Source organism: Corvus cornix, chromosome 1 (genome assembly GCF_000738735.6).
Source record: "Corvus cornix cornix isolate S_Up_H32 chromosome 1, ASM73873v5, whole genome shotgun sequence".
NCBI classification, from domain to species: domain Eukaryota; kingdom Metazoa; phylum Chordata; class Aves; order Passeriformes; family Corvidae; genus Corvus; species Corvus cornix.
Genome location: NC_046332.1, coordinates 46,147,716 through 46,169,213, shown reverse-complemented (window position 1 = coordinate 46,169,213; position 21,498 = coordinate 46,147,716). Strand labels below are relative to the sequence as shown.

General features: G+C 37.7%; 1 protein-coding gene across 1 annotated transcript in view; it reads left to right on the top strand.

Annotated features, from left to right (window-relative positions):
- The window catches only part of LOC104690098 (mitochondrial intermediate peptidase), a 68,385-nt gene that overhangs the window by 22,995 nt on the left and 23,892 nt on the right, over positions 1-21,498 (top strand). The window contains 5 exon segments of the mRNA XM_039565366.1: positions 6,483-6,636; positions 7,584-7,661; positions 8,635-8,839; positions 11,618-11,727; positions 17,391-17,465. Of these exon segments, the coding sequence (XP_039421300.1) occupies positions 6,483-6,636; positions 7,584-7,661; positions 8,635-8,839; positions 11,618-11,727; positions 17,391-17,465 (622 nt within the window).

Below are 21,498 nucleotides of genomic sequence, written 5' to 3'. Positions count from 1 at the left end.
GTCAGTCAGTAGCAGTTAATTCATTAACTGAAGTTGTTGTCCTTTCATTCTGTTGATTGAGAAGTAATGTGCAGTGGAATCCCAGAATCACAGTATTGTTAGAATTGAAAGAAAACTCTGGAGATCATCTAGTCCAACCCCCTGCCAGGGCAGGAATGCCTTGGTTTTGATAGGGTCTTGCTGGGAGTCTTTAGTCTGCATTTACAAATACACTTGGTTTCATCTTTGAAAAAAAGGGATCAAAGAAGCACCATACACCTGGGATAGAAGATGGGGAACTTTGAGTTTTCCCTTTAGCTTCAGGAGAAATTAATTGTGCAGTCTTGGATCAGCCCTCAAAAAGGCTCTGCATCCTACACAGACAAGTTCTGTCTTTGTTACTGGGCTATTTAAAATGCTAGAGGAATGTATTGGGAGAAGTCTTCATCTTAAGGTTTTATGTGGTGTTTTAGAAAATCTGGCCCAGGTCAGAGTGTGTTTTGAAGATACAGCTGAGACCCTTTAATGGCATGAGAATTTTCGTTCAAAGGACTCAGGGAAGAGAAGCTTGGATTGCTGTCACAGTCACAGTCCCCAGTGCTGCTGAAAAGTTGAGTTACCATGTTTTGAGATTGGTATGAATTTGAATGCCAAAATACTGTGCCTGGGAAATGTGTTCTTCCAGTTCCACTAATGTCATGTCAGTAACTGAGATTGGGTAATCATTTCTAGCTAACAGATGCTTTTTTCTTGTCATCTGGAAACAGTGAAGTTGCTAATGACTGCTACCATTTGAGTGCCTGAAATCAACCAAGAATCTTTAACAAGGGAACATCTACTTTGTAAACTCTTCCAAATACTTTCCTACCCACACCCATATGCCAGATTTAAGTTTTAGAGATCTAGTAGAGATTGCAGCATTTCCTGTTCTGTTCATTGAATATTTTTATATTTGGGAAAGGTTCAAATATTTTAATTTCCTCCCTTTTCCCCATTGTCCTCTAATCTTATCTAGTGTTACACCTTTTATTTTTCAGTGAGTAGCATTAAATCTTGAAGGTGGGGGCTCAGGAAAGAGTCAGTCATATGCTTGCTCTTGCCACTGAAAGGCAGGATCATCTATCAATAATTATTCCAGGAACTGAGGTTTTGGTTATAGGACATGAGTTTCAGATAGCTGAGGTTTTAGCTGATTGCTGTTCCTAAGTAAGCCCAAAGAGAAAGTTTTCCTGGAATCAGTGCAAGTTTGGGGTTAGGCTTTCTTCAGCTATCGTTGGTTGTACTTAATTTGTGAAAATGGAGTTCATGTATGAGGTAGGACCAAATTCAAAACTTGGGAAATGAATCTGTGTTTTGGTGTCTGGCATGATTACTGCTTACTGGGTACAGACTGGTATTTACACAAAGATTTTTGAAGATGTATTACACACTTCTTGGAGGAGTAGCTTTTTTTTTCAGTACCCAGTACTCATTTTGAAGTATTATTGGTTATTATCATCTGATTGTGATAATTGTACTATATTATGGGTTTTAACCCCTTTCTCCATAACTCCTGGGACATTGCACTGGCTAGCAAACAAACAATGGATGCCAGATAACTCAAGGTATAATCATCTCTGCTGACTGCTGCTAGGTGTGCCCAAAAGTAATTTAAATATTGGGTCTGTGGCATAGGACACTTGTGGTATTTGAGGATTTTTCAATATCTTCAGCTTTGATCTTTTTTTGCAAACTGATGTAATAAGCAAGGCAGAAATGGACAGTGGAGATCAGAACTAGATACATTTTTGTTTTGGCATTCTGTATTTAAAAAAATGTTGTTTTTCATAACTTTTTCAATTTTCCATTGGCAAGAGGAGCATTAACACACCTTTCATTAAATGTGGGAGAGGTTTGATCCTGACAGTGTTCTACCAGAAGGGACTAAAATTAACTTTGTGTAGTTTCTGTTAAAGTGGTTGTTTAGTCAAGACCGCATTGTACTCAAAATGTCAAGATTGTGACATCTTCAAGCATTAGCCAGAGCAGGGGGCTGGTTCCTCTGGTGAGTCTGCCTTAAGGCATTATGGTCTGTTAATGCTGTTTTTCTGGAGTGGTGGATAAGTATCATGCTTTTTTGAAAGGACAAAACCATCACAGATGGATTTCCTGCCACCATCCCCTCCCCCACTTTGGATAGTGACAGTATATTACACAATATTTATCAGAAAGCCTTCTTCCTATCCTTTTCATCCTGGGGTAGGGTCATGATCATGGGGACATTGTGCGCATTCAAGGAGTGTTGAGAATGAGGAAGAAGTAGACATTGATCTTCTCCTTGTAATTTGTTAATGTCAGCTGTTCTATCCATGAAGAAGTATCATTGCTTTCTCCCGCTAGTATGTATCTGTGTTTTTGACAGAAATTAAATAAAAATTAGTTTCAGAGGTTGTTTTTTTCTACCCCTCCAGCAAACACATTAATCCAGTATTTCAACCGAATGTGGTAATCCTTTGCAGCTAGTATGAAATGTTGTCTTCCTCTGATAAAGGTGGAATCTCTCTCACACTGCAGCTGTGTGTTCTTAGTTCTAGGCTCCATATGACATCTTCACAAAATAGCTGAGGCTGGAAATTTGCTCTGGAGGTCATCTGGTCCAACCCCCTGCTAAAGCAGGGTCCCCTAGGGCTGGGTGTCCCAGATCAAGTCCAGGCAGCTTTTCAATATCTCCAAGTTGCAAGACTCTGTAGCCTCTAGGCTACCTGTGCCACTGCTTGCTAATCCTCACTGGGAAAAAAACGTTTCCTGATGTTAAGATGCAACATCTCGTGTTCCATTCTGTGCCTGTTGCCCCTGGTCCTGTCACTGGGCAGCACTGAGAAGAGCCTGGTCTGTCTTCCTGGCACCCTTCCTTCAGGAGTTTATACTCCTTATTAAGATCCCTCTGAGGCTTCTCCTTTCCAGGCTGAACAGTATGGCCGTGTCTCTCTTATCCTGAGGAGTCGAGCACTGGACACAGCACTTCAACACTGGACAGAGTGCTGAGTAGAGCAGAAAGGTCACGTCCCTCAGCCTGCTGGCCATGCTCATCCTAATGCACCCAGGATGCCATTCACCATTCACCTTCTTTGTGGCAAGGGTCCCTCGCTGGCTCATGCTTAACTTGGTGTCCACCAGGACCCCCAGGTCCTTGTCTGCAAAACTGCTTTCTTGCTGGGTGTCCCCCAGCATATACTGGTGCCTGGGGTTGTTCTCCCCAGGTGGAGGGGAGAACTTTTTGAACTTCTTGAGGTTCCTGTCAACCCATTTATCCAGCCTGTAGAGGTCCCAGTGGATGGAAGCAAGACCCTCTGACATATCAGCCACTCTTCCAGTTTGGATGGCACTCAGTTTGGTGTTATCTGCCAATGACTGGACAGGACTGGACCCAGTATTGACCCCTGGAGCACACTGCTGGTCCCTGGCCTCCAACCAGTCATTGTGACACTGATCACCTCCCCCTGGTCCCTGCCATTCAGGCAGTTTTCTGTCTGCTCATCCAGTTCATACATCAACAGCTTCTCTGCAAGGATCTTAGGGGAGACAGTGTCAAGGGCTCACTGAAGTCCAAGGAGGTGACGAGCACTGCTCTCCCCTTTTCTGTCAGGCCAGTTATTTCATCATATAAGGTTATTGAGTTATTTGAGCATGACTTGCCTTTGGTGAATCCATGGTGACTGCTCTTGGTGACTTTCTTGTCTTTCATATACTTGGAAATGGTTTCCACACTTAGCTGGTCCATCAAAAAAAATTCTACTCTTTAGAAAGTTTTGAGCAGTCTCTAAACATCTTTTGATTTTTCTTGTTTCTTGTGTGAAAGTGGTTTAATTTAATGAAGTGTTTTTAAGGGTGCTATTCTTTAATTGCTTATCATTTTCATGTTCTCTTATCCTGCAACTGAACTCACTGTTGGGAGTTACATGTTTTAATCTCCTGCTGCTGTGAAAATCTGATGTTTTATTATGAATGTGAGCTGTTGGTAGTGTTAAATTTTGTTTTACTGACGTGTGTGTTTGTAGTATTGCATCATATGGGTTCTTTCTTGAAATACCTCGTATACACTTGTCTCTCTTCTCCCAGTGGGCAGGGAGGAAACGGCATGGGAGCCCCAGATGATACTGGATGTGTGGGGGGAGGAGGGTGTGCAGGCTTTGCACGTAAGCATAGCTTTGACAGGACTGGTTGAAATGCACTCAGCAAAAAAGCCCTGCAAAGAGCCCTTGTGCAATGAAACCACTTGAGCTTGTCTGTAGTATGTATTGAGACAGTACTTTTATAGTCAGTTAAAGATGTTAAATAGAGTTAAAGATGCAATTCTTTGAATTACAAATGGAAAAACTCAGCTTAGTATTCATAGTGGCATGTAGGATGATAGTATAAGATTTTAAAGTGATATGACAAAAAGCAGTTCTAAACTATTATGGAGATTGTAATGATTTGCTGCCAAAAGAAGGGTCATTTTAACCTTGTTTTGCAGGTCTTGTAGTCTGTATGCAGGGAGAGCTTCAGAGCAGAATCAGGAGGTCTGAAGCACTTAGTGGTGTGTTTTAGTTTCCATGGTTATGATCTGGGCAGAAGGCAATCACCGGGCAATTCTATAAAAGTGTGGAGACATCTGAGGTTTACCTGCTAAAGCTTTTCAAAAAGTGCCATGTTGAAGGCATCACAAGTCTTAGGAATTACTGACTTAGTAAGTATTGAACACATACCCTGTAATTCTGTACTTCAGGGTGGAGAGGGGAGCTCTGTGTGTCAATCAGTGTTCTTTGTACTCCAAATTTCTGTGGCTTATATGAAAATCAACTTGTCTCTTCTGCTTTCTTTTAGAGACTTGCTTTCAGTCTTTTTATCCAACTTGATCTAAAGTGATTTATATCATGCTTATTTCCTTGGGTGTAATGACTTTTTGAGTAAGAAGGAAAATGTGCGTATGGCAGTGTGCAGCACGTGAATTTTGGTGTGAAGATCTTGAAGAACTGTGTCAGGATGGTAGAGCCAAAATATGCTCTAATTTCTGTGTTCTACTATAGTTAAGAATAGAATGGAATACACCAGCTTTAGCTTGTTGCATTTGTGGTGTGAAAATAAGCAAAATCTTGTACCTTACCATATTGTGGCTTAGAGGAGTAGCCCCACCCTGCTGTGCATCACAGCTCAGTGATGCCCGTCAGTGAATCGGAGCTGCAGTCGTAAGCAGCACTTTGGCAAACGAAGCATCCCCAGTGGGCTTCTTTTTCAGGTCTTCTCTGTGTGGGAGTGGGAATGAAGGAAGGGTAGGTGTTTAGGTAGGGACTATCTGGTTCTTTCACAGCTGGTCTGTAACTAAACCTTTTGATCACAGGCCTTAAAATAGCGTGGTTCTTGTCTTTGGTGTCCAGCTGTTATAATCTAGCTGATGCATGTTTAAATTTCAATGACTCTGATTCTCTAGAGTTAAGCAGTCTTTACTCTGAGACCCCAGAAAATGGTATAAATAACACTTGGGCTTTGTATGTGAAATGAGGGAAGAGCATTTTTCTCCATTTGGGATGTACACACAACTGCAAGCAGATTCCAGTTGTGATTTTGCTGTTGTCTCAAAAGAATCGCGTGGTGCTGATCAGCTTGTGAAAGGTGTGAGTTTGCAGAGCATTTATTTGCTTGATACACTTGTAGCGTGTTTACTTTTTAGGGTCAGAGTCTCAGGGAGTTTGAGCCCTTTTATAGGCTGCATACATCTCTGAACTACTTTCTGAAATTTTGTTTGTTCTCAGTTTATATGCATGCATGCAGATGTATGATGTCTTCCTCCCCTATGGGTGTCTTCTGTGCTACAGTGTCTTGAACATAGTTGGTTGACGTTAGGCTCAGGAAGCTTGGCCATGTTTGAAATCCACGTCACATACTAAAATTTTCAGGTGGCTCACAGCTGTAGATGTTTTCTACATGGTTCAAGAGAGTCCCCAGAGATTGAAGTCTGATTTTTTGTGTGGGAGGTGATTGTACCTACTTGGTGTTTCTGTTGCTGCAGTGAAAGGCAAGACTGCAGAGTCAGCAGTGCTTACCAGTTGGTTTCCTGCCCTAGCTGAGGATTTGGCTTACACCACAGCCAAAGCCAGCTTGTTTTTCTGATCAGTCACACGGTGCAGCCTTGGCATGGGAAAGGCACTTGAGTGCCAGTGGCCTCTTGTGGATCACAAGCCAATGCTTGGCCACCCATCATGTTGCCATGGTCTGTTTGGGCTACATGTTCACCACATTTCTGAAAATCATAGTAAACATCTGTTGAATTTGGTATCGAGATTTAAATATAAGAAAAACTGAGATAGTGCAAAGCACTGTGACTGTGACTTGGTTTCACTGTTTGAAAAATAAAGCTGAACATGCTCACTAAGGGCCTTTGGGCTGAACTAGTGTATTTTGTGGCATCCTGTGGCTTGAAGGTGAGTACTGTAGTTTATGTAGCTCTGCTGACTGACTGGTTTGGGATTCTTGTATTCCCTTAGGTACAACATTGATCCTGGCTTGTACTGTCCATTTTTCTCTCTTGGGGCATGCATGGAAGGTTTGAACTCTTTGTTCAGTCAGCTCCTTGGAATCTCCCTCTATGCTGAACAGACAAAGAGAGGAGAGATTTGGTCTGAAGATGTTCGAAAGTTGGTAAGCATTCTTGGTTCCAGCATCTGAAACCAAAGGGCAGATAAACAAGATAGTGTGTTTTTGTGAGCCATGAATCAAACTTTTTTTAAAGTTCCTTGGGTACCTATCAGAGCACAAACTAGTTGTCTAATTTTAGTTGAAGTTAGACCTCAAGAGCTTTATCATCTCTTGAAGTGCCTTTTGGATGGTTGGTGTTTTATGGCCTTAATACTATATCTGTGTCAAGGAGGCCTGAATCAGAAACAGTTTCTCTGTTTGGAGATTATTGTTGCACCTTTCTGAATGAGCCCTGTTAGTTTATTTAGTTTCAATTTGTAGATTACTAGAATGCCTTGGGTGTGCGTCCTAGCAGTCATGTGTCTTTGCCTCATTTTTTTGACTATGTATGTCATCTTTACTTTGAGATTGATTTTTTACATCTTTTATTTTTCTGCCCTCTTTTTGGGGGTGGGTTGAAATAAAAACTTGGGCAATAACTTACTCAGCAGGTTCCCAAGTTTTTCTGTTGTCTTCCCTACATTTATTCACTGCCAGATCTCTACTCTTCTATCACCAGCCTTCAGCAAGAGATGCTGTTCTTTATATAGTGTGGGCCAGTTTATAATTACTCCTTACTCTTTCTATTTTTATTTCCATGGTAAATGAGCTGCTGTTTGCCATTTGGGGGCTACAGACAGTGGTTTTTTAACACAGACAGTACTTTTAATACTAATCTGTGACTAGTTGGTTTTGGGTGAAATGCAGAAATGTCTGTAGTTTGAGAGAGAAGCTGTGAATTTTGTATATATATATATTTTTTCAATTAAAATTATGAACAGATTTTACATTAGTTATTCTCAGTTCGTTTGTCATTTATTCATTATAGATCTTGCGATTTGAATATTATGTCTTCAATTTACATGTAATCAGTGCTTTCACTGTGGAAATTATATTCCTTTTTTCTTCAGGCTGTTGTTCATGAAACTGAAGGTTTACTAGGATACATCTATTGTGACTTCTTCCAGCGACCCGATAAACCACATCAGGTAACATTTATGATCTGACTTCAGCTTGGGTTTTATATACGTAATAACTGTAGCTTTAGTGCCGTTTGCATTCAATGTAAATTTAGTAAAACTTGCCTCATTTTAAAATAAACTGAAACAGGGTAAGTCTGTAACTTCATGTGCGGGTTTAGGTAAAATATTTTTTTAGAGTAACATTTCGTTTTAAAAAACATCACCCAGTAGACTGAAGTCAGACTCTGTGGTAACAGGCACTATGGAATGTCATAGAACTCTGTTTAGAGAAATAGTAGATATTGAAACACTTATTTTCTGGCCTACTGTTTACAAGTAGAAACAATCTGACATTTACACTCTCTAGTTTTTGCACTCAACTAGTTTTTATTCTAAATTCTTAAAACTCTAGATGGTTCTGTTGTGGCTCACTCACTGCCTAGTGGCAGTAGATTTGCAATAGGATGCAGTACAGGAGACACTTCACTCAGTAGAAGCATCTGCAAATTACCACCTTTAGTGAGGTGATGAATGGACAAACTTTACATTAGTTTAATATAGAACTCTGATTGCTAGTATTTCACAATATACTAGGAGTGCTGTGTGGTATATTTTATAAAGAAGTTACTGCTGGAGGCTGAGGAGAGAACTTAATCTGTATGTTATGGATGTGACACATCAGTAAATTTCTTGGCACTAGTGATATCTCTTAGAAAATTTTAGCAGTTTTGATAATTCTAAAACATAAAGAAATAATTCTATTTTCTAAGAGCAAGACAGTCTTTTCTTTATGGAATCAAGTAATTTCCTTATGAATTCGAAGCATATAATAACGGTGAAGAAACAATGCTGCTATTGAACAACACTGTTAATGATCACTGAATTCTACTTGTGTAACTTGAGTATATGTTCAGATTTGATTAACAGTTTAATTTAATCATGTTTTAGTATCATTGATATAATGACATTGGTTGTCCATATTTGCTTTTACCTTGAAAAGGATTGTCACTTTACAGTTCGAGGAGGCAGGCTAAAGGAAAATGGAGAGTACCAACTACCTGTAGTTGTTCTTATGCTGAGCCTTCCCAAATCAGCAAGAGGTACACCAACACTACTAAGTCCTGGCATGATGGAGAATCTCTTCCATGAAATGGGACATGCTATGCATTCTATGCTGGGAAGAACTCGGTACCAGCATGTCACTGGTAAGGAAGTTATAATAGTGATATTTTTGTTTTAGTCAAATGTTTAGTTTCCAGAAGAAAGGAGTAGATTAAAAAATAAACAGAGCAAAACAAAAGAAGAAAAAGAGTATGAATCAAAAACGGTTGAGTCATGTTAGTAGTTCTATATCCTTGATGATTTGAGAACACAGTATCAGATCTCCAGATATTATGTAAAACTCAACCAAACAGCACTTGAATATTCTTTTTTCTAATAATAATTAGGCATTTTTATCTTTTGTTTATGTACTGTTGATCTTTATTCTATTGGGGGTATCCACTCTTGCAAGTTTCTCTTATGTGGAGTTTATAATCATTGGAATAGTTGGTGGCTGGGAAATAGGTTGTACCTAGTGTAAAACCACAATGAATCCTGGGTTGGAAATTAGTTAGGAAAATGAATGAAGGAAATTTAGTGGATTAGATCTTGCAAAGAGTAGTGAGTGTGTTGGCTGGCAGGTCTCTGGCTTCTATAACCTTCTGCAGTTGTGGCAAACAGGTCAAAGACCTGTGCTGACTAAGGCTTCTTGGCATGCTACTTTTTTTACCTGTGGACAGCTTGGTATATTCTTTTCTACAACAGTGTGCTGGAAATCTCAAGTGCAGCAGACATTTACTTATTACAAAAAAACCCCAACTAAACAGATGAGATTGTAACTTCCTTGTCTAAAGAATTTTTTTTTAATATGTTTTACTATTTTTACATTATTCTAGTGATTCAAAGGGGTGTCATGGCACAGTTAATGTTTTATCAATAGATACCTTTGCACCAGGGGCAAAATATTCTTTTTTAAGTCTTCCATTTAAAATTAAAATTGACTGAGCTGTTTATAAGTATGTCAGTACAGGACATCGTTAAAACAGATGAACACTGCATAAGTCCTTCAGTATAAGCTCTGTATAGTCCTAGGGACAGCTAAGGGCTCTCCCCCACTCCTTCCACTCATATACCCTTGTTCATCTTGAGCTACAGGAATACTTATATGCCCAAAATAGCTGCTTTGGTGGGAGTTCTCCTCTTGTTCTGAATCATGTGTGTCTGCATGTCAAACTCTTGGAGGGGCAGGAAATGGCTAATTTTGAGGCTCAGACTTTCCAGAAGTGCCTGGGTATGGTTTCTGTGTTGCCTTAGCTCCAGGCAATCCCCCATCCCAGAGGATTTCACTCTAGATCTAGCATTGCAAAAGCAGCACTGGAGGCTGGAGGTCAGTGGCATTGTTTCAGCAGAGAATCTTTTTTTTATGGATTTGGAATGTGTAACAATCAAAGGGTCCGTCCCAGGGATGTCTGTTAGGGGCTGTCTGCTCTCATGGAACACTAGGGTGGTAAAGTATGGAAACAAGATGACTACAGGCTAGTGTGAGAACTAAAAATTTTACATTCTAGTTGAGGTGAGCTGAGTATTTGACATCTTTCCTGCTCTCTCTTGCCTTACTTTCCTGTAATTCAGAACTACACACTGCAGATCATGCATTTTCAGAATACAAGGGTAATTTTTGCTATGAAATGGATTTTTCAGCATTGGTGGAGAAACAGAATCACAGTTTTATGTGTCAGTGCAGAACTGCACATAAGTAATGTGTCTGTGAAAGGGTCCAATGTGATTTGAAATTGCACGAGAGCTATATCTAACAGCAGTAAGTGTTAGAATGGTAAAGGTACTGCTGAAACCTCATGCAATGTTTGGGCATGGCTTTGTGTGTCTAGTCTGAAGTTGAATTCCAACTGCAGCAGGTACAGAGAAGAACTAGAATGGATAGTTTCTTAGACTTTATCTTGCCTTTGGATAATAATGGCTCAGAGAGAATATCGTTTCTCAATTTAGTAGGTAAGAACCAGTGTGAAAAAGGTTATTTATACCGAAGAGCAGTATCAGTCTGAATCATTGAGTATAAACAAATTATAAATTAAGATTAAAAATTAGAGAAAGGTTCTTAGAAGCCAAAGGAGTGATTTTAAAAGCTAGTGTCCAAAACATAATAAAAACACACTGGAATTTAAGACTAATTCTGAATGTTGACATTGTGTCTGGCAGACAGGGATAGAGGTGATGACCCACTATGAAATCAACAACTTTTACATTGCTAACTTTAATATAGAAATTAGAAATTCAGCTTTGATTTGGCGATGTGTTACACTTTTTAATAACTTCCATTGGGTGAGATGCTGATAAAGATTAGAATAAATAAGGTTTTTGGGAAAGTGCTTTTTGAAAATGCTAACAGCTAAGATGTTACCTCATTGCACTTACATAGAACATGTCTGCAATCTGCAGGAGTGTTCCTTGAATGAATGACTTGGTATTATAAAGTGAGGTTAATATAAAGCATAAGTAAGCTCAGCAAACAGATGGAAGCTAAAAATTGTAACTGTGAATGGGATTAAGGCAGAGTTTTATTTACATTGTAGTTTAATTTAGGTTTAGGACACTTAAAAGATTTGGTGTTTCATGTAGGGCCAGTTTGGCTACAGTCTGGTTTAGTTTAAAAAGGGTGTGATCCGGAGCTTTATAAGGTGCCTCACCCAGCTGTTCAAATATTTTGTTTTACTTTGTGATTTATAGTAAAATGTGTAGCATCATAATGAAGCTTTTCTGGCAGTATGTACAATAATGGAAATAAAATATTGACTTAATAAATGAAAGAACATTAAAGTTCACCAAAAGTCCAAACTGAAAGTTGCAAAACCTTTTGGGAAGAGTTAACTATTTGTGTTAATGGAAATAGCAAATGCTAATGTGTACAATTATTCTACCTCTAGGAACCAGATGTCCTACTGATTTTGCTGAAGTTCCCTCAATTCTGATGGAGTATTTTGCAAATGACTATCGAGTGGTTAACCAGTTTGCAAGGCATTATGAAACAGGACAGGTAGGAAAAAATAGTATGTAAAATATTGAAAATAGGAATACGTGTATTTAGGAAAATAATAATATTTACATGTGTCATTTATTGATAATATTTAAAGTAGAGATAAACAATGGATAAAATTACTTTAGTATTACAATTCCAGTTATTCAGAAAAAAATGTTAATATTGTCATAGCAAAAAAGATAAATGTAGTCTGTGGAAGAATACTAGATTCTTATATCCAAGGTTCCAATTACATATTTAAAACTTAAGCCTTCTTTTCCTACAAAGTGTAGTAGGTGAATAGCTTCTGAGGGAAGGAGTTGTTTGGAATGCTTTAATATAATTACAGGTAAGTTATGACAAAAATAGGATTTGTCATTTAACTCTCTTGAAGTCTGTCTTAAAGCTCAGGTAGCAAATCATGGGCGTAAATGGAAATGATCTGCAGTGTTTCAAAATTTCCATATTTAGCACAGTGTAGGGCAGTGATTGAAGTATTTTGTGATGAAAAACATACTGCTCTATTTAGCATTATATTAGGATTAGTTATATTCTGTCAGTCATGAATTTCTGCATAAAACTCTGGTGCCTTTTTTGCATCAAGTTATTTTTTATCCGTCTGTTGCAAGGATGTGCTTTCTGTGGGGTATTTGGAAAACAGTGCTCTTTGGAACAAGGTGACTTTTAGTGGTTGCTTTAAGACATGGCAATAGAAAATGGTTTCTGTTTGTACAGACATTTCAAAAATTCCTCCTCAGTTGTGTAGTATTACACTTAATTGGAGCTTTTTATCCAATACTAAGCATTGAGTATATTTCAGTATTATGGAAGTAGAATTATGTTTGCTTCCATTGAACAGTTAGGAAAATATGTTGCTTAAGTTCTATTTTAATAGATACTATCTGAGAAATTTGCTCTGTAATTTTTTTTTTTTTGCAACAGAGCAGTCGTTTCTGCAGAATTGATTGCACTAAGAAAAGTCTCTTTGAAGCCTGGGAGTTAAACAAACTCTGTTCAGGGGTGCTGATCATTTATCTATTTGAGTCCACATACAGAAATATGGCTTTCTAATGTTCTCTATAAAGTTCATGTAGTGTTTAAACAGCATGAAGTTAATCTGATTGCATATGAGTTCAGAGAATGAGCTTCACTAAAACATCTGAAAGAGATTCGTGGAACATTATTTATGGCTTTGTATTTTCAAAATGACTTAACAAATCTAAACCATGTCTAGTTTCTGTGCAAAAGCTAAGAACCAGATGCTGTGTCCCATTTGGCATTTCCATAAACTTCTTCTGTTTATTGGTGGTGAAATCTTCCCCTTTCAGAGACCAACTGAGAGAGGTTTGATGTAGAAATCCAGTCTTGAAAAGGGCAAGAATGGATTATGCTGAAAGATGAGAAGAGCCTGAAACTGTTCTGTGTCTCTTGAGGCTTTAGATGGCTTCCTTTTAATTGCTTTTTTAAAAATTTAGGATGGATTTTTAAGCCATTATCCAACATACATAAATCTGCTTTTGCTTATGTTGGTTCATCTAAGCTGATTTTAAGAATCTGATACTGGATTTCTGTGTCTGTCATTTAAATACAAATAGATTGAAGTAATCTCTTCTGTTTTGTATATGCCATGAAGTACTTTGAGTTGAAAATCTCATCTCTCTTACATTTTCAATTGCACAAAGATCTTTTTGGGGCTTATTTTCTCTGCTTGTTCCCTGATTAATTTTTCTGTTTTGCAAATAGGAAATTCAATCTTTTTTGTTGTTGTTGTTTCTCCAGTTTTTTATTTATTTGAAAGAAAAATGAGTCCACTTTACTCCTTTTCAAGGGGAAGTAAGGAAGGTGGACAAAAAAGTTAAAATGTGAAAATTGTGGAACCATTTTATCCAGATGTTGTTCCATATAAGAACTTCAATTAAGTTTCTTATTAATTAAGAGACTGAGCTTTTCTGTGCTAGAAGGACCTTTTCTGCAACAACTACACCAACATAGCTCTGCTGAATATTGTCAGAAGGAGAGCTTTCTACTGACCCCATTTGTGTCAGAGGCAATGCAGATAATCTGACAAAGCATCCTTCTTTTGGCATTGCTGCATTTACACTCTAGTTTTTGCATGCAGACTTCAGGTGGTGTGATTTTTAATATTCCTACTGAACATAATTGCATCAGAAAAACTTGTCAGCATAGTCTCAGCTTATGTTTGCCATTGCTATAAAAGTCAGTTGTAGAAGGACTCGTCCTAGAGGATCTGCACTTAGGATCAGTGCTTATGCTTGTGGGAACAGGAGGGGAAAGAGGTGTTTTGATTATTAAAAAATGTGAGCTGTTGAAAACTGTATTTCACTAGCATTGCAGAAAAAAAAATTGATGGGCAGACCTTCAAAGATGAGAATGCATTTAGATGTAGATCATGAGGATCTGGTCCAAAATATCTTGAAGTTTATAGAAAGCTTGTCTCTGCCTTCTGTCCATTTGAAAGGCTGTGCTGTTGAATACTGAGGAGTAACAAAGCTTGCAAGCTCTTCTGTCAAAAGAGCAAGTCTTTTGAACTTAGTTGGAAAGGCTGGCCAGTACAAATCTGTTTGTTTCAAAAAAATAGCAAGCCTAGTTTTCCTTTCATCTGAAAGATGACTCAAACCAAAAAATCCTTGAGATAAAACAAATGAATAGAGAGGACTGTGGTAATTAGTTAATAAAGCTGAATTAGTCATGTAAGCTCATGAAGTCAAGCCATACAAAAATGAGGGCATTACAGTGCTTAAGCGGACAATCTGATGCATGGGTGCCATTCTGTATCACCGTGATTGTTTGTTTAATTTCATTTGTAAAGTGCACAGATATGTGGTAGGTCTGAGCTAAATAATTTTAAGCTTATGTGTCTTTGGAGGCTCTCTTGAACAAAGGCCACTGTTTGAGCTGTTCAAATTTGAACTGAGTTCATTTTTCACAGAGATGAAATTACAAAGACATTATTGTATTAGCATGATTACAAGAATAAGCCCACGAATAGTAAACAGTTGTAATGTGTTGCAGTTACTACACAACAGTAAGGAGTTAAGCATGCTTTGGGACACAGGGAATTCTGTTCTTTTAGCCACCACAAAAAACATGCTGAAAAATTAATTCCAAGATCTTAAAGTTACTTAATGGAGAAGAATGGAAAAGTGGACCTCAAAGTAAAACATGTAGTGTTTAAATTTAAAAAATTGAATGGTTATGCAATTTGACACAGTTTTAGCCAAAGCTCTGTGAAGTCTTTCTTTTGGAAGGAAGATGACAGTTTCATTCTGGTTTTATCGGAGAGCTCATCTTTCAGGAGAAGTAAAGGAAGAATGCTGATGCCTTTTTTTTAATTCTCTCAGCTGCTTACTAAGGGGCTGTGTGGGATTGTAATGGACCAAGGAGGAATAATTTCTATTGCCTGAAACAGTACATGTTCCAGTTCAAGACCTCAGCATATCTGTGTGCATGACATTCACAGAAACATACCTTGGAGTGGAGTCATGATCTTTGAAAAACCCTCTGGAGCCAAATTTTGCTTTCCTGAAATCTTAAGTATTAAGATCCCAAAGGTGTTTTGGGAAAAATAAGTGATTTCTTTATCAATTTGAATTCTTTCAATCTAATCTAATTTTGGCAGTGTTTTTCTGGTGCCAAATTCTGCTTGGCATGTGAATTATGATCACAACACGATCTTTGAGCCAGTAGTAGCATTGATAGATTTTTTTAAAAAGGCATAAATGTTTTTTTCTCCTTTGCCTTTTTGTCAACAGGTGTAGCCGTAAGAATGACTTGTACTTTCTTGTTGATTTTAATCTGCTCAAATAGTATAGAGCTACCTCTTCAATGCACAGTGGATTGACATTGTTTGGCATTCATATGGCTACAAAAAAAGTTAACAGAATTTTCTTGGAGTCTCTTGGTAAAATTACCTATATTTTACTTGATGTCTAGAACTTCCTCTTGCCATCATTTAATATAGATGAAATATAAAGTTGAAATACCATTATGTTGAAAGAGTTGGTTTGACCTTACTGGTAGGAGGGCTCTTGACTTTAAATATTAACTTTGTAAAATATACATATTTGCTGTTGCTAAGCTTTTAGTTGTTCAGGTCTTTTAACACTGACACATTACAGTTTAAGAATTCCCGTTCAGTTTTCTCACACTTTGCTGTATCCAACAAATGGATGCCCCTAGAAGAAATAATTTTTGTTTAATTCCATGTTGTGCTACTTCATTAGGAAAAGAAAGCCTCCCAAAAGCTGCCAAAATTTGCTGATAGGTTTTGTGCTTAACAAATTCCAAATTCTATAGGTTTCCTTGTTGAAACCGTGTTGCTGCAAACCCGGATGTACTTTAGTTCCAAGATGAGAGGGCACTGAAGGGTGTGCCTTACTTGTGTAGGAGGATGAGACAGAGACATTCATAGAACAAGGAGAGTAATTGTCCAACCAAAATACTTTAACCAATTGTAACTTTTTTTCTGCTTTACTTTCTCTCTTATTAAATGCTATGGTTCTATACCATGCTTGACCTAGCTAACTTTTGACTTGGAGAAGAGGTTGCAAGCCTTAGCAAGTACTGCATAAAGCAGCTGTGCAACCAGAGAACTTTTCTTACCTGCTTGAGCTTTGAGGTTCTAGAATTAATTGATAACATTTTCTTCACTTATGTGTAACTTCTCTAGAGCTGGGTTTTTATTCTGTGAACATTGTTTGTCTTGAAGTCATATCATTTGCAGGGAATCTAAACATATGGATCTGCTGCATCTGTAGACTTTCTTGGATTATTTTTTGAATGCTTCAACACACTAGAAAAGCATAGGAGGAATTTTAGAGTCAAGTTTAATATCTACCATCTCTATTACATTGTACAACTTGTAGTACCTCTCTTAATGTTTTAGTAATAATGCAGTTTTTTAAGCATATTTAGTTTGTTTGGTTAAGGAAGCGGCTAGCAAAAAAAAAAGAAAAACATCTATTGAAAATCTTCACAAAGTGGTGGAAGAAGTGTAAGGTCAAGCATTCATAGATATTCTTAAAAATCTGGCATTAAAAAGTCTTTGGATGTACTTGCAGACATCTGGATGGAAAGTCGGAAAGTTTGCTTATTGACTTGAAAAGTGTTCCTGACTTTCAGTATGTGGTGGCATGGATAATTTTATTGCCGTAGATGTGGAATAAATTCAACTTTGTAAAAAATTTCAAAGGGTGGATATTTACTGTTCAGTACAGCTAAATATTTTTATGTGGGTTAGGGTAGAAGGTCTGATGCTGTCTCAGTTGAAGTTATGAAAACCCGGTATTACTAAGCTCAGTACTATGAGTTATATGATGTGGGAGGGCTTTAATTGCCCCAATCTGTTCTTTATGTCTAAAAATAGTAATAACATTTTTAACAGGCATATAAGGGAATATGGAATCAGTTATAGAGAAACAAACAGATTTCACACAGTGATTTCTCTTTTGCTATGTGGATTAGTGCTAATATCTTAATTGGCCATTTAATGCATAGCTCAGCAAATACTTCCTTCCTCAATGCAAAGCACTTCAAATGTATTTTAATACCACCAGGGGTTTTTTTGTATCTTCGGCCTCTTCTAGTAATTAGCTGTTTAAATACTATTTACAAATATACAATAAGTCTAAATTTGATCTGTTGTTTTTTTTTTATTCAAGCCACTACCAAAAAACATGGTGTCAAGACTATGTGAGTCCAAAAAGGTGTGTGCTGCAGCTGATATGCAACTCCAGGTATGTTTTTTGCATTCTAGTTTCTACTCTTTATTCAGAACTCTCAAAACTTGTTCATATGATTTGACCAAATTTTTTATTTTAATGTAGATGTGTTATCTAAGTATATGCAAATTAATTAAAATTAATTCATTTTTATATTAGTTGTCATGTTTGTTTTTCTGAACATATTCTGTGTTGTCTGCTTAAACCTAAATGCTGATATCTGTAGGAAAATATCGTGAAAACCAGAGGTTTTGAAAATGGTTGGATTATCAGAATTCCCAAATGTGGTTTAAGATTGAATTCTTGAATTAATGGAGTAATTCAAGGAGAACTTGCAGTAGAGGAAGTATTGTGTACCTTGGATCATTAAAATTTAGTAGGACTGCGAGATACAGGCTACCATAGTAAAATCAAGCCAGCAGGTTTATTTACTAGAAAGTGATTTGAGCTCCTTGTCTTCTGTAGCTCCTGATGAAAGTGGCCACTTGTCATATCAAAATGGCTGGCTGAGCTGTAAGGATGTAAGACTTCTCTCTCACAGTGTTAGGAGAAGTAACTAAATTCATAAACCTTTATTTTCTGTGGGTAGGTAAGACTGATCAGTCATTTCTGTAAACAATCAGTGATACTGTTCTTCAAAGAAAGGAAAGGAAATTAGTCTTCTATCTAAAATGGTATTTGATCCTTTTCAATCCTGCAACAGCAGTTCTTGGATATGTACAGTAGCATTAGCATCCAGCCAAGTTTTTTTACAGTGAGCATTTGGCTGCATTTAGTGTGCTACAAGTTTTTGCTGTGTGATTTTTGTGATTTTGTTTTCTTCTTTGTTTTGCCTTAAGCCAAAACATATAGTTTTTCCTTTTACAATTAACCTGGTGTTTAGGTGAGATAACTCTGCTAGTACCTTAGTAAAGGTTAGTTACTGAGATGTGGAAAGAAACAAATTTACAGATCTTTGGAATTTTTCCATTTTTTCCCATGGGTGCCTAATCATTGACTGGTGCTGGCAATGATGCAGTGATTAAGCAGGCTGCTTGCCCTCAAATTACTCTTCTGTAACTAAAGTTCAACCAGTTTCAACCTGTGCCAAATGACCACAATGCCACACTGAATAATATTATTCATTTCCTACTTTCAGCACTGTGTTTTTGGAGATTCCAGGTATAAAACCTGCAGAGATGTGCACTCATTTCGGAGAGACAGATTGGCAGAGCTGTTCTGTTTAATAATTCAGAAAAAAATATCCCAGAGAAGTTAAGTACATGGCAAATATAAAGCTAATATATTTCTTTGCAGAACTGCATATTGTTACTACTGCAGATTAAAAAGCAAAATATATTTTAGTCTTCAGATGCCGAAGTATATATGTGCTGCTAGTTGTATGCCTGAAAAAACTATGAATAAAGGTTCTAATACTGTTCCTCCAGACTTTGCAAAGACTGTATTCTATAATGATGGCTAGATGCTATGTTAGCTGTATTTGACCTTTAAAAGAAGAAAAAATGCTGACAAATATTCCAGCAGTGTGTAAAACGCCTGGAGGTTCTTCTGTGGTCTGTTCAGAAAATAAGTCTATTGGCATGTGAAAGTAAGAAATATTGCTGCTTTTTCATAACTATAATACCTCTGAATTTTCTTTTAGGTCATGTAATCAGTTACTCAGAAGGAAAGATAGGAGAGTCCATACATCTTCTCCTAAGGCTTTTGCCAGGCAGATTGAATCCCAGAGTCTTTCAGTCAGTAGTAACTTCACTGGAAAATGCCTAAGTGTTTGCATATTAATACTATTAAGCAGACAAGGAGCTAGAAAGAACTGGAATCAAGTAAAATTAATAAATACCAATGTAAGTGCAAAGTAGAGAGGCAGTATGAAAATAAATAACTATTTGATGGCGTTTTTATATTTTTAGGTCTTTTGAGAAATGTGAGAAATTTTCCTGAAATTAGAAATCATCTTCTATCTACTGCTTGATATTAAGTATTAGCTTGCCCCTCAGCAGTATCACCTAAAATCCTGTGGTCCTGGGATGTGTTTCCTTTTCCCATTTCAAAGGCCTGTGTAAACACACAGAACTGTGGTTTGTAGATGGAAATGCATATGGGTATAAAGTTCATCCAAGTTTATTTTCAGGGATGGTTTTTTTAGCTGTGCTGTCCAGGTGGCCTGGCTCATAGCTTTCTTCCCACACTTCACATGTGGCAGGATCAAGGGAGAGCTTATAGCTGCCTTCAGTGACTCATTTCCCTATCACCACATTGTTCTTCAGGCAGAACGTTTCCCTACTTCCTTGCTGTGAGGTGAGCTTTTGCTCTGCCTCCTTGACCACAAACTACTCGACTCCAAATTTCACTTTAGAGAAGGTCCACTGCAGTGCAGATGCAGTTCCTCCATCTCATGAGGAACACTGAAGAGCAACTGCAGACTGGCCCTAGCAAAGATGGGAGATAGAAAAAAGAGGATTAAGGCAGTGCTGATGCTGGACACTAAAGTCTATTGTCAGATGCTGAAGTTACTCATGTTTGATTTGAGTTTTTTAGAGAGGGGAAGTTGGTCTGAAATGACTCCTGCAGAGTTACAAAGGTCTAGGGTGACAGGAGAAAGTGTGCTTTCTAGGACTGTTACATCAGGTAATTTTCAGGTCTATTCATGATACTTATTGTGGGTCATACTCTCAGTCACCCTTGCTACCATAAATGCTGTAGCTTTTGTTAAACTGTGTAAAAAAAAATGATTGGGATTCTGGTGACTAGGAATGCAAAGCCATTGTAAAGCCTCTTTCTTTTCTTAGATAAATAAGAATAAAAAAATATTGCAGTTTTTGCAGGGTTGTGTAGGTTTCTCATATTATTAGTCTGAACAGATGCTTGCTGCCTATTCTAGGTTTGTAGATGATCAGTGTTGAGTGTTTACATGTCTTGTTCAGTGTTGCTACCTGGGACACAAAACTTGCAATGTCATTAATGGATGATTGTGCAAGTTGAGTCTTACTGACCTCTCTTCTCCTCATTAGCCATGTAAGAAGCAAGCAGGAAATCTAGGAGTAGCTCCTGCAAGTCATGGCTTATTCACCCCCCTACTTAGAACCCTCAGTTTTTCGTGGAAAAAAAATCAATGTGCACATTTGTTATTTGTCAAGAGAACACTGTCAAAGGGTTTATCAGAATTCTGTGTGTTAGAACACAGTCTATTCAAACAGAAAGAATCTGCTCCTTTAGAAACAGTCACAATTTTGATGAAAATACATGTTGTATCCAGAACAAATAAAAAGATGCTGAATTCTGATAAACTACTAAAGACTTCAGAATGATTTGTACTAAAATTTCATAATAAAGAATCTTCTCAGAGGTTCAGGAGGTTATGTTATTTAGATGACATAAAACATCCAAACAACTTTTTCTCCATAAAATTTCGTGGTTATAGGTCCTGGAACAGTGTATTTATGTCACTGGGGATGGTATTGCACCCTGGGAGTGTGACTGGGCCTGAATCTCTAGCCAAATTATTTGCTTCATTGCTTGCTCAGAAGCTTCTTGAGGCTTCTTATTGTCAATTTTCCCACGAAGTGTGCCTACCACAGAATGACCTGACCTGAACTCTTCCCTTAAACATCTGGATCCATCAAACTTCTCAAAAATATCTTGTGTTGCACAACAGTGGATGTCTTCTTTTTCTGTCTTTCCTGCACTTCCACAGATTAGGAAATTTTCATATTAAAAAAAAGGCTGCGGTCATTTTCAGTGATGGCACACACAGAGCCTTGGCACTGTCTTCTGTCCATGCCTGTTTCATGTTGCTGTGCCAGATAACTCTGCTTTGCTGTCTTTGCTTGGAAAATCTTTTTAATGGTGCTGCTCTCCAAACACCTCAGTAATTTGGACATGGAAAAATTGCTTATGGAGTAGCTCTTACTTCCGGCAAAGTACCAACCCAATGCAGTGTGCTTTGAGCTAAGCTTACACTTAGCAATTTATTGCTCTGATGGTGAGAGCTAAAATAAAGGAAAAATCTGCCTTAGTACTACACTGTTGCAGGGCTCTAGCAGAAACT